This window comes from Chroicocephalus ridibundus, chromosome 2, assembly GCF_963924245.1.
Source record: "Chroicocephalus ridibundus chromosome 2, bChrRid1.1, whole genome shotgun sequence".
In the NCBI taxonomy this organism is placed as follows: domain Eukaryota; kingdom Metazoa; phylum Chordata; class Aves; order Charadriiformes; family Laridae; genus Chroicocephalus; species Chroicocephalus ridibundus.
In genome coordinates this window covers 127,416,084-127,427,766 of record NC_086285.1, presented here as the reverse complement: position 1 = coordinate 127,427,766, position 11,683 = coordinate 127,416,084, and the positions used below count along the sequence as shown (strand labels likewise).

Genomic DNA, 11,683 nt, shown 5'->3' with positions numbered 1-11,683 from the left:
ACACGGTGTCGGAAAATAGACAAGGTGTAGATAGGTTGCCTGCTTTCCGAAACAGCAGATAATATCTTCTGCTAAGGAGGACACCTTGATATCACAGCAGTGTTTTCAGTACTTTTTTGCTCAGCTAACATCACCTCCCTATGAAAACAAAGTACTCAGTAGCCATTGCCACAACATGCATGTATAAAATGTATGTTACCAAACCTTTCTAAAAACCTAGGAAGCTGATGACTCTGGAACGAAACAGCAGGCGTGTAGGATCTAGCACAATACTTTAATCTTACTAGTAAGAATCCAGCAGCTTTCACAAAACAAGTCTTTAGTAATGTATTTCGTACCTGCACAAAAGAACAATGTGAAAGAAATAGCTGTTTGAAAGTCAATCTCTTCTTTTAGTCAATATCTCAGTGTTTTGAAGGGCCAGTAACATATTGTATTTCTGGGTTTGTATAACAGAAGAGCGGTGTTTGTGCCTGAAAAATCATGTTCAACTTCAGAAGCATCCTGAAGATACTACAGTTCCTGAAATTATTGATTGTTTTAGTTTTTGAGAATTTAATCTTACTCATATTTCCTCCATGCAAAAAAAAATTTGCTGGGGAAATAGTGCTTATTACTGGCTCCGCAAATGGGATTGGAAGGCAGATTGCCTTAAATTTTGCTCCTTTGGGAGCAACCTTGGTTCTTTGGGACATTGATGATGAAGGTAACAAAGAAACAAGCAGATTAGCCGAAAAAAATGGAGCTAAACGAGTGTTTGCCTACCACTGTGACTGCAGCAATAGGGAGGAGGTCTATGAACAGGCAGACAAGGTAAGATACAGCTTCTGGCTTCTGATTTGGCTTCTCATGTCTGATGGTTTTGTTTCTTTTTAATAGTATATGCTATTGAAATTTTTTTTTAGGAACTGTACTATTCACTAAACGGAAGTAATCATATAGGGCAATGACTCTTTTTTACGAATAATTTCTAGATGAACTTAAACTATGTTCATAAAAAAGTAACTGGGTTTGATCTCTTCTGTCAAGATCTATCTCTTTCCAGTCTTCATTGTGTGATGGTAACTTCTTTTAGATTAAGAGTATAGTAAAACATACAGCAGAGGTTATCTCCATGTATTAGCTTGTTTAGGCTTTAAAATTTCTTTAACATATCAAGAAATAAAAAAAATAAAATAAAAACATAAAATAAACAAAAATCAGTGGAAATTGTAAGGGGGGAAGAGGTCTTTTTCTTTGTCCCTTTGTTTAGAAAACTGTAGTTCTGTAAGGGTGTAATGGTTTCAAAAACGTCATCAGGACATGCCTGTTCTCCAGTCAAATTGATTGAGCTTCAGTCTATTTTTTGGTCAATCCAGATGGAAAATAAGACAGAGAAGACTCCATTTTAAATGAGACTCTTCTGCTGTGCTGACCTACGCTTCGTAAACTTTTTGTTCCTCTCTTTTATCAGAGCCCAGAAATTGGACATTAAAATAATATTATTAATTTTTGCTTGTCCTTTAACTGCATATTGTCCGAAAATATTTCCCAGTATAACCTCACTTATAATCCAGTATCCCGCTCTGCCGTTTCATACAAGGATAATTTCTTCTTTTTACTTAAATACTCAGTATATGTAGTTATATACATGACTCTCAAGTCACGTCTTTGACATTCTGTGTCCGAAGGCATGCATCAGAGAAATTATCTAAAATATTTCATGACGTGTGAATGTTGATACATTGTTTTGGAATAGCCTTGAAATTTAACATTAATTTTGTATGAGTTGTCAGAGGGGTGCTTTGCTTTGTGGTTGTTGCTTTTAATTTTAACCAAAACAGATTAATTCTTTCTGAACGCGGCTATCAAAGTTTGAAATAAGTGTTTGTCCTCAAGACATGTTACCAATGAAAAGTACTTCTAAAGGGTAAGTTGGATTCAGGATCTGTAAGTATCCGGAACTGCAATTCTGCTGCTTGCTGTCAGCAAGGTGTTATTTTACCCGTACTTGCCGGCAGCCTTTGGGGCAAAGCCAATTAACAGCGCACAGAAAAAAATGCCATCGGTTGTAGATGTTAAGAACCACAAGTGTTCCTGTGGTATTGGTCGTGCAGTATTTTGTATTGCAGTATTTTGTATGGTATTGTAGTATTAGCTGTGCAGTGCAGGCAAGGACATATCGTGTTATAACAGTACATCTGCAGACATGAGCAGGTTGTTGACTCTTCTGTGCTAACCCAAGACAGAGTGGTCAAGGAGGGCGACCCTTGCCAATTACTTGGGTAGTACAGACGATGTGATCTTCACTGTGAATGCGTCGATTACGACTCCTGCAATTTTGGAGTAAGAATCCCAGTAATTTCAACAATCTTAATATCTGTTATCACTTCCCAGCAAGATGAAAAATTGGTCTGAGCAACTTGTGGTCAGTACTTCAAATGTGACGCTTGATCTTTATTTGGAATTACACTATATATCAAACAGCAATTCTTCTAGAATCCCCTTTTTGCAAGGAAAAAACTCACTTTAGAATTTACTGAAATCAAATCTCTTTAAAAAATAACAGTTTAAATTGGCATCTAATCCCTATTCCCATAAATGATATCTGCTTCTTGCAAAGACACGCACCAGAATGGTTAGTTTAAGCTTATGTAAGTATTTTCTTTGTTGGACTTTCCTGGGGATGCTGAACGTTTTGAAAGGCTTTGTTTGTTCTTAGTTTAACAGAGTCTCAAAATGTTTGTTTTGTGCACTCAAGTATTTCTCAGTCTCCAAACACATTAACCGAATCAGCTGCGGGGCTCCAGCCTGCAGAATGTGCTGTGCCCCTATCAGCAAAGAGTATCTGAAGTGCACAGGCTGACCTGCAAGCAGAAACTCAAAGAGCTGTTTAAAATTCAGGAATTGCTGCTAAGGTGTTAAATTATTGTTAACAATACCAACGTCTTTGTAGGTATTTGCATGCATTGAACAGTCATGATGGAGCCAGAAAATTTTTTTAGATCAAAAGTTTTCCAGCTAGGGGCCACCTCCACTCTTGGAAATACCTGCAACGTTTTGATTGGTAATATGAATAGTCTTGAGCTTGGACACTGATGATAAATCAACAGCAGAAAAGCTGAAGTCATTGCTTTTATTTGGTATATTCACTGCAGAAAAACCTAGGTATTTTCCCATAACAGAAGCTTTCTTTACAGGAAGCAAATTGGATCCTCAAAGTCCCTAAAGAAGAGGTTTTAGAATAAACTGGTGAAGTGAACAGCAAGTAATTTTCAGGATCAGGGTGTGTCCACCTGGGAATTCTGAAGGAAATCAGATATGGATCTGATGAGCTAGAAATTCATGGGATGGGGGGGAGGGGGGGGAGTGTTATGCTATAACAAGTGTCCAAGGAACGAAGAGTAGGAGATATGCCAGTTTTAAAGAGCATTTGAGAGGACACAAAGAAACTACAAACCTGTCTTACAGAAAATTGGTAGAAATGATAATAAAGAGAAGAATCAATAGATACCTGGAGAAACACATAATGAAGAATAATCAGTTTGACTTTTTCGAAATGGAAGTCAGGCTTCCCACATTTTTTGAGGTAGCGAGTAAACAGGCCAAACGAAGCCAGATTAAGTAAAACACTGCCACTGGGAAAGCTATGTTGTCATGTGAAGAAAAAGAGAACCATCAGCTGGTCTCACACAGTAGTTAAAAGGTACGAGTGGGGAGAAAGTACAGATGTACCCCACAAAGGAAGATTTGGGCATTCCTGCCACACTCAGCACTGTCTAGATTTGCATTCGTTTCTGTGGGTGGAAAGGTGCTTGGATCTGAGCCCTGCTTGCCTATGACAAGGAGAAAGCCTGACACAGCTGGAGGAATAGCAAACGAGTCTTCACTGAACACTAAGGTGCCCTGAAAGAGCCAAAGAAAGGTCAAATACTGGGGCATCAGATCCAAGCACCTATTTCCAGATTGCCAGACAGCAGCATATCTGGGGTTTTTATGTTTTTGTAGTCATTCCATAATTTTTGAGACATCAAATAACCCTTTGCTTCTAGCACAAGAATCTCTGCAGTGAGGCTGATTCTTAATACTCTTAAGTAAATCTTGGCCATCTGCTTTGATACAGATGCAAATTATGGGATAAAATCTTTTTATAACAAACCCAAATGGTGATTTTGGCCTTCTCTCCAAGTGATGTTATCGATTTCCTGGTACATGCTTCTGTACTCAAGGGATAGGTATCCCCCAGGGATCTGCAGTGAATTCTTTCCTGTTCAATAGAAATGATCTGGAAAAGGGGTTGAACAGGGTTGGCTGAGGAATACAGATTCTCACAATACCAGAAATAGGGGACAAGAAATGTTCAGGTTGCAATTAAAGCATGCTCACAGTGCACACTAAAGCTTTGTAACTCATTACCTTAGGTGCTGGTGAAAACCAAAAGTATTCTGGAGTTCAGGAAGCAATTAGACAACTTCTTGGGGAAAAAAAAAATAAACCCATGGGGATATATTACATACAAAGGTATAGATTCCTTATCTCTCTCAGTAAGAAGTTAAGCTGCAGAGTGTGAAAAATTGAGGAGTATGATGGAGGAGACCTTAGAATCCTGGCTCTTTTTTTACTGCTTTCCACCATGAGACGAGGGCTATGAGTCTAGATGGACCTTTGATCTGATGTAGTACAACAGCTCTTAACATAATTCTGTTTCCAGTAGAGATACAAATAACTGCACATATCACTAAACATTTTCATAAATGAAGCACAAGAGGCAAGGGTACCTTCTAAAGCTTTCTGTTTATCCTTTTTTTTATTCAGGTTAGAAATGAAGTTGGGGATGTCACTATTCTAATCAATAATGCTGGCATACTGCTTGGGAAAAAGTTCTGTGACATTCCAGATGCAGATTTTGAAAAGACCTTAAGAGTCAACTTCCTCTCTCAAGTCTGGGTAATGTATTTTTTTCTCTCCCAGGTGACCGAAGGGTACAGGCAAGTATTTTCATGTGAAAATCACCACGGTGGCACCTAGCTGGGGAACCCAATATGGAATAGGGATGGGGGGAAGATACGTATGGGGGAAGATACATCTTTTTAATCATCCTGTAATTGGAGACACACCAAATTGACAGCCTCCCCGCTGTGCCTCAGTAATGTTAACACAAACCTGCCTGGGCACTCTGATAAATCAAAAGTTTGTGCAACGATGCCATGAAACACGCTCTGTCTGTAACAGCTGTGGCTGAAGTTAATGCTGACATGGTGGCACGTGACTTTCCTTTCCTGTTTGCTGGCATCAGAAGGCTTTGTCTAATAGACTTGCAGCATTCATGAAGGCACAACCATGGTTTAGTTGTGGACTTGGCAGTGTTATGTTTACGGTTGGACTCCACGATCTTAAAGGTCTTTCCCAACCTAAATGATTCTATGACTCTGTGCTGCACGTGTTGGTGTCAGTCTTCAGGTCGTGCTTTCATTCCTAGCCACCATCTGCTTAGTGTACACAGAAAATTCATCTGGATAGTATGTATTACCTTCGCTTTGTTTTCATACCTCTGAGGGAATTTGCTGTTATTTGGGGTCTCAGCTGACCTTTAGGAAGTTTATTGTGAGGGAGTGTTACTCTTGCCCCCTCTTGCATGTGTTGTTTATATGCCTGAGTGACCAGCCTGCATCAGGGAAAAATGTAGCCTTGCAACTGCCTTGCTAAATGGCATTTCTCAACGGAAAATCATTGCAGATAGAAGTCCTCTAATCATTTCCCAGCCCACAGTGCATCATTCTTCCAAACACTTGAGGCAAAGGGATTAGGAGACATGTTCTTCCTGACAGGCCTGAAGAGACATAGGGCAGGAGGACAGTGACTGTGGGCCCTCAACCCAAAAAAACCATGTACTAGGCACAGACATCTGGAGTCGAATAGACGTTGCAGCATATCTCGGCTATTGAAATATTTTTTTTACTGCTCTTGTCTTTTTTCTTATCTTCCCCCTCATAAAACACTAGCATCCTCCTTCTATAGTTAGTGTGACCCACAGCCGCGGTCTGAGGAGTTGTCACGCGGTTCGGTTTGTAACACATAGGGCCCATAGGCGGCTGAGCTCCCCTCGATGTGTTGACTTCTAGCTCCCTCTTGTGTACCACATCTTTGGTAATAGTCTCAAGTACACACAAACTGTGAGGAGCCAGAAGGCAGAGAAAATACAAACTTTGCTGCTTTTAATTGCACGATTTTAATGGCGACAGATCTTCAGATAGAGGATAGTCATTCAAAGACATTCTGTTCCTTATTTATAAATTCTTACAGAGATAGAATTACAGTTGAGCTTCTTGTATATTGAAGCCCCAGAAAGCACATCGGGTTGTAAAGCCTAATTTGTAATGTGACATTTTTGGCATGTCTAGTTATAAAGGGGTTTTTTTATATGTCTTTTAGACTTGCAAGGCCTTTCTTCCAGCCATGATGACCTGTAACCGTGGACACCTGGTTAGCACAGCCAGTGCGGCAGGACTGTTGGGAGTCTACAGAATGTCAGGTTAGTATCCTCCAGTACCATTACAGATGAGGTGTACTCGCCAATAACTTTTCCTGAAGATCTCGTAAATGCTTGGCTTTAGCAGTTTATGCTGATATATTGAACACTCAGGAAGAGCCTGCAGATACGAAAGGTGGTGGTGGATTGAAGAGGACGATGGTGGCATGTTGCGTGAGTGGCACAGGGAGCTCACTGCAGATGTTACTGTCTGACTGCAGCCTGTCTTCCCTCCACAGAAGAAGGACAATACAGCCATACGTGTGCAGCAGGAGGGAGCCCTGCATACAGGTTGTCTAACACTTTCTCATGGCAGGTTCCATGCAGATGAATGTTCACAGTCCTGAGACACACGTGGGTTACACCTGGAACTGTACAATTAGTTGGAAAATGGTTTTCAGGTCTAGAAGGCATTTTGGGAGAATTTTCATTAAAATTAATTTGAATGAACTGTGTTTTACACTATTTAACTGCTCCACATTGTCAGCTGTTTCCCTCAGGAGAGCTGTCTGCTACAGTCCTGACTATTTCATCAGCCTGGGTCTGCTGCCCAGTCTCACCTCAAGCCTTTCTGGCATCTTAGGTCACCCTATGAGAATGTGAACTTCAGTGTAATAAGTATCTTTTGTTTCTTCTGCTGACTGATGGTGTTACTGTAGTGTTTATTTGCCACCTGTTATCGTTGGGTCAGATTCGGTATTGATAATAGGTCACATCCAGCTTTCATCATTTAACTGTAAGGCTTCTGAGGGTGGACCTGCCCAACCATGCATTATAACCTTTTACACCTTAGCACCTATGCATTTTTAGGTTGTATGGTTCCGTCCTCCACTATGGGTGAATCCCCGAAGAATAACAAACTGTCTCTGATGATAGTTTTTGAAGTTATTCTTTTTAACAAAATTGGATTTCATTGTATCTAACAACTATTTCCACACACATTTGAAAAAGCCTGAGGAAACCACATGCAAATTCCTATATTAAAATAAAGTCCTTACAGTCGCAAAATTGTAGAATAATTTGGGAAGGAATCTCTGGAGGTCATCTGGTCCATACCCCCAAATAAAAGCAGGCCCAACTTGCATAAGTTGCATAGACACTTGTGAGGGCAAATTTTTATTATCTCCAAGGATGGAGTTCCGTACATTCATTAAACAATAAAAATCAGACAAAATTGAGTCTTCCTGGGCAAACAGAATGCTATTATAATTGCAGGGCAAATTAGGAGGAGGAGGAGAAGAAGTAATAGGTTGAAGCAGCATTTCTAAGTAGGGTATTTAGATTTTTACCACTAGAAATAGTTCTTCCTGAAATGTAACCTGTGATATTAAATGGTGAAGACACTCTGAACTGAAAGAATGCCTAGCTTGTCTATGAGTATCTGTAAATGCATATAAAATGTCGAATAAGCTCATCTTCCCATATGTCTCTGTAATGCACTGCAGAAAAAGTCCTCTGGAAAGGATTAATCTTATCTTTAGACTACTGTGTATCAATCACGGGAAGAGCCATTAACCTGCAGAGTTAGTATCACCAATACGCACAGCATCCTTAAAATACTAAGTACAAGACTGCTAATTATATAACTAAGTAATATCAGGGCTTAAATAGTATTACAAAACATTAAATTCTGTATGTAACACTTACTGTGGTGTTTTTGACATATTTTGGATATTTCTTCTTTCTTCGCTTTTCAGATTATGCTGGAAGTAAGTATGCAATCATTGGAATGATGGAAGCCTTACATTCGGAACTGTATCATGCAGGAAAACATGGCATTAAAACCACAATCATTTGCCCTAGTTTTGTTAATACTGACCTAGCTAAAGGTTTTCAAACTGAGTAAGTAAAACTTAGATTGTGTACTACTAAATATGTAAAAAATAATCTAGATATGCCATATTTTGTCTCTAGCTATTATAAGGTTGATTTCCTTTTCAATTCAGTATTTTTGCCTTATTGGCAGATGCAACTGTGTCTCTTGACATAAGAAATCCAAGCCTTGCATACAATTAATAACTGATGTGCAACAGGGACTGTGTAGTAACCTCACAGTCAAAGAATGGTTAGGGATGCTCAGCAGTATTTAAGGCAACCTTATTTGTCCATAGAATGGGCGCCGTTGAGGTTCTGTGCCCCAGGTAATTTTGGCACTGTGGCTACAGCTATGGCTGTCAGGATGCTCATGACCTGTCATTATTAACTATCCCCCGCTACCTGTATTAGCAGGTACTACACTTCTCTGGGTGAGAGTGGCTGTGATGGTAGTATCTGGTGGGTGGCTGTATGGTTGTAGTGATGGGAGGGGCTGCAGGCACCGAATTAGCCATTGCAGTAGAGCAGTACCAGCAATCCTGGCTTTTCAGGGCTCTGCTCCTGCTTCCACCATTCATCATCCTGTAGTAGCACATATTGAGTAGAGCACAGCCTTTCTCCTGGCTGGAAACAGGCCTGGTCCTGATCTATTTAGCTGTCACCTCAACATCTACAGTAGAAAAGGAGAACGTATGCAGAGGGTGGAACTCTTGTGCATTGAACAGCAGATACTACGGATTAGCTGGAAAGTTTTGAATGCCGCAATCACTGTGGGCATTAACTTCATTAGGGTCTGAGCAGGGCTTGCACAAAAAGTTACTCATTAGACATTAAAATGCACAATGTCACCAAAGTGTTTTCAATTTATTTTGGTGATAGAAGGAACAAAGAGGACTGGAGACTCCTTTTCAAGACTACTTGAGGGGGTGGGAAAAGATTCTTAAATGATTTAATTAAATGATTTCTGCCTTAGAACACATCTCAAAAGTAAATTTTTGTAATTTTGTAATTCTTTGTTTCTTGTTTTACCAGAAACTCCCTTTTTCTTCCTGTTTATGATGCTGAGTATGTAGCCAGCAAGATCGTGAATGCAATTCAAAAGGAAAAGTTTTATCTGTTCATGCCTCTGATTTTACACTTTCTCGCTTTCAAAACGTAAGAATGTGACTCGTCTTCCATCATTGTCTTCCTTCCTTTGCCATATACCTGCAAAATCAGCAGGCAAGTTTAGTAAAAACAGTCCTTTAGTTAATATTCCTGCTGTCAATCCAGTTACATGTACCCGATTATGAAGAAACAGCGGGTTTAATTTTTAATAATCTAAGCGAATAGCTTTCCTCTGGCCACTTCTCCCTCTAATACACGTCTTAAGTTATAGTTGGGCATAGAAATTTCAAAAATTTTCCTGGGATGGGACACTGGGAGCAATGCCTGGGCTAGAACTGTCTGCTTCCAGAAGCTGCCTCCACCGCTGGCTGGGCTTTCACGAAGTGGCTTGGTCTGTCATTCATTCCCCCCATTTATAACCGGGGAGCACCAAACGTGTTATTGCCAGACACTAGAAGTATGGAGCACATATAACGAATTTATCATTTCTTCATTTATAGAGTACATTTTTCTAAAAAAGCACAAGGCTAACTTGGTGTTTGTCTCATCAGTCTCATTCCTAGAAAAATGGTACTACTCTTTGAATCTTGCCTTAAGATCCCCAGCGGCCTGGATAAAGCCTTTGGTCGGAAGAAAAAGGATTGAAACCTAAATATTCTGAAGACCTTGAGTGCCATCTAATTGAAATTTTTCAGTAAAAATTAAATTTGAATCAAGTTCATTCTTTGACAGAAAATTTGCTTCTTGTATGATAATTGACATTGGTCAGCGTGCAATTTCATCCTTCATAACTGTCTTTTAATCACTGATTTTTAGCCACAATCCTCTCTCTCATTTCATGATGGCATGCTGCATTTATCTGAGCTCTCAATAAAAGTCAGTAACACCAAGCAGGGATGTTTGACTTCATTTCGTACTCTGAATTCTCAATTTCTGAGCAAAATTTCAGAACGTGGGAAAAACGCACTACTGTTCATGCAGAAAGAGAAAAAAAAACTAACCAACAAAGAGTTTAACATATTTCCCTTTCAGGACCAAAGTCGCACTGCAGTTCACACAAAGCCAACACGAAGCAGGGCGCAGTGGGACCATAGAATCATAGGATGGTTCGGGCTGGAAGGGACCTTAAAGATGATCTAGTTCCAACCCCCCTGCCCTGGGCAGGGACACCTCCCACTAGACCAGGCTGCTCAAAGCCCCATCCAGCCTGGCCTTGAACACTTCCAGGGATGGGGCATCCACAGCTTCCCTGGGCAACCTGTTCCAGTGCCTCACCACCCTCAGAGTAAAGAATTTCTTCCTGATATCTAACCTAAATCTACCCTCCTTCAGTTCGAAACCTTTACCCCTCTACCTATCACTACACTCCCTGATGAAGAGTCCCTCCCCATCCTTCCTGTAGGGCCCCCTCTAGGCACTGGAAGGCTGCTATAAGGTCTCCTCTGAGCCTTCTCTTGTCCAGGCTGAACAAGAGCAGAGCAGGGATGATGTGCTCTGGCTGGGGAGCCTGTGTCCTAAGAAGAGTGAACTGCTGTGAGCGCTGATGAAGTGTGTGCAGTGCTGTGCTGCTCACCGTGCTCGTCCTTAGCCACGGTTCTACGGGATGTGTGCACCTCCGTTTTCATCCATGGCTAGAGGCCAGTACCGGATCATTTACCAAAGGCTGTGGCTTATAAAGAGCATTTGTAAAATTGTAGCGGTGGCCAAAAAATCATGTGCCTACTCAGAAAGCAAAGATGATGAAGCCCCACAACCAGAGAAAGCAGATAAGAAAAAATCCATTCTAGAAATGACATATGTGGTAATTAATTGCCTCCATAAATTTTGTAAAACGTTCCTACAATGGTATAGTCACAGTTTATAGACACGGTGATGCTCTGCGGTGAGCATCTGCTGTAGGCAGCTGCATGTTGAACCCTGATGTAGTCCATAGGCATCTGACTCCCTTCTCTGACCCTGTAGGCACCTATGTGGCTTTGAAGCACCCTGCTGAGGCCAGATAATTGGGCTCAAGATGTTGTGTCCCAGCTTAGGTCCCTGAAGTCCTCAGCTGAATCCGGACCCGCAAAGTGGTCCACACAGTTCTCTTTAGTTTCAGTGAGCTTAGTAAAATTACTTAGAAAATTATTGATTTAAGAGTATTGTGAGGAATCTGTGCAAGAAATCTTTTCTGAGTAATTTTTGAAAAATCATTAAAATTTGAAATTATGTAGGTATTATGTTAAGCGAGCAAGCAATAACTTTGCATGGACT

General features: G+C 40.5%; 1 protein-coding gene across 1 annotated transcript; it reads left to right on the top strand.

Moving 5' to 3' along the window:
- Positions 1-483: 483 nt before the first annotated feature.
- On the top strand, positions 484-10,110 carry LOC134510772 (epidermal retinol dehydrogenase 2-like). The gene is made up of 6 exons (XM_063324008.1): positions 484-813; positions 4,795-4,926; positions 6,412-6,511; positions 8,206-8,350; positions 9,356-9,478; positions 9,982-10,110. Exons 1-6 carry the CDS (start codon positions 484-486, stop codon positions 10,073-10,075), a joined length of 924 nt encoding a protein of 307 aa, XP_063180078.1. The 3' UTR covers positions 10,076-10,110.
- Positions 10,111-11,683: the final 1,573 nt, after the last annotated feature.

Coding starts and splice junctions, on each gene's coding strand:
- LOC134510772 (XM_063324008.1), top strand. CDS start 484: ATGTTCAACTTCAGAAGCATCCTGAAGATACTACAGTTCCTGAAATTA. Junction 4,927..6,411: donor ACTTCCTCTCTCAAGTCTGG/GTAATGTATTTT, acceptor TATGTCTTTTAG/ACTTGCAAGGCCTTTCTTCC. Junction 9,479..9,981: donor CACTTTCTCGCTTTCAAAAC/GTAAGAATGTGA, acceptor TTGTCTCATCAG/TCTCATTCCTAGAAAAATGG.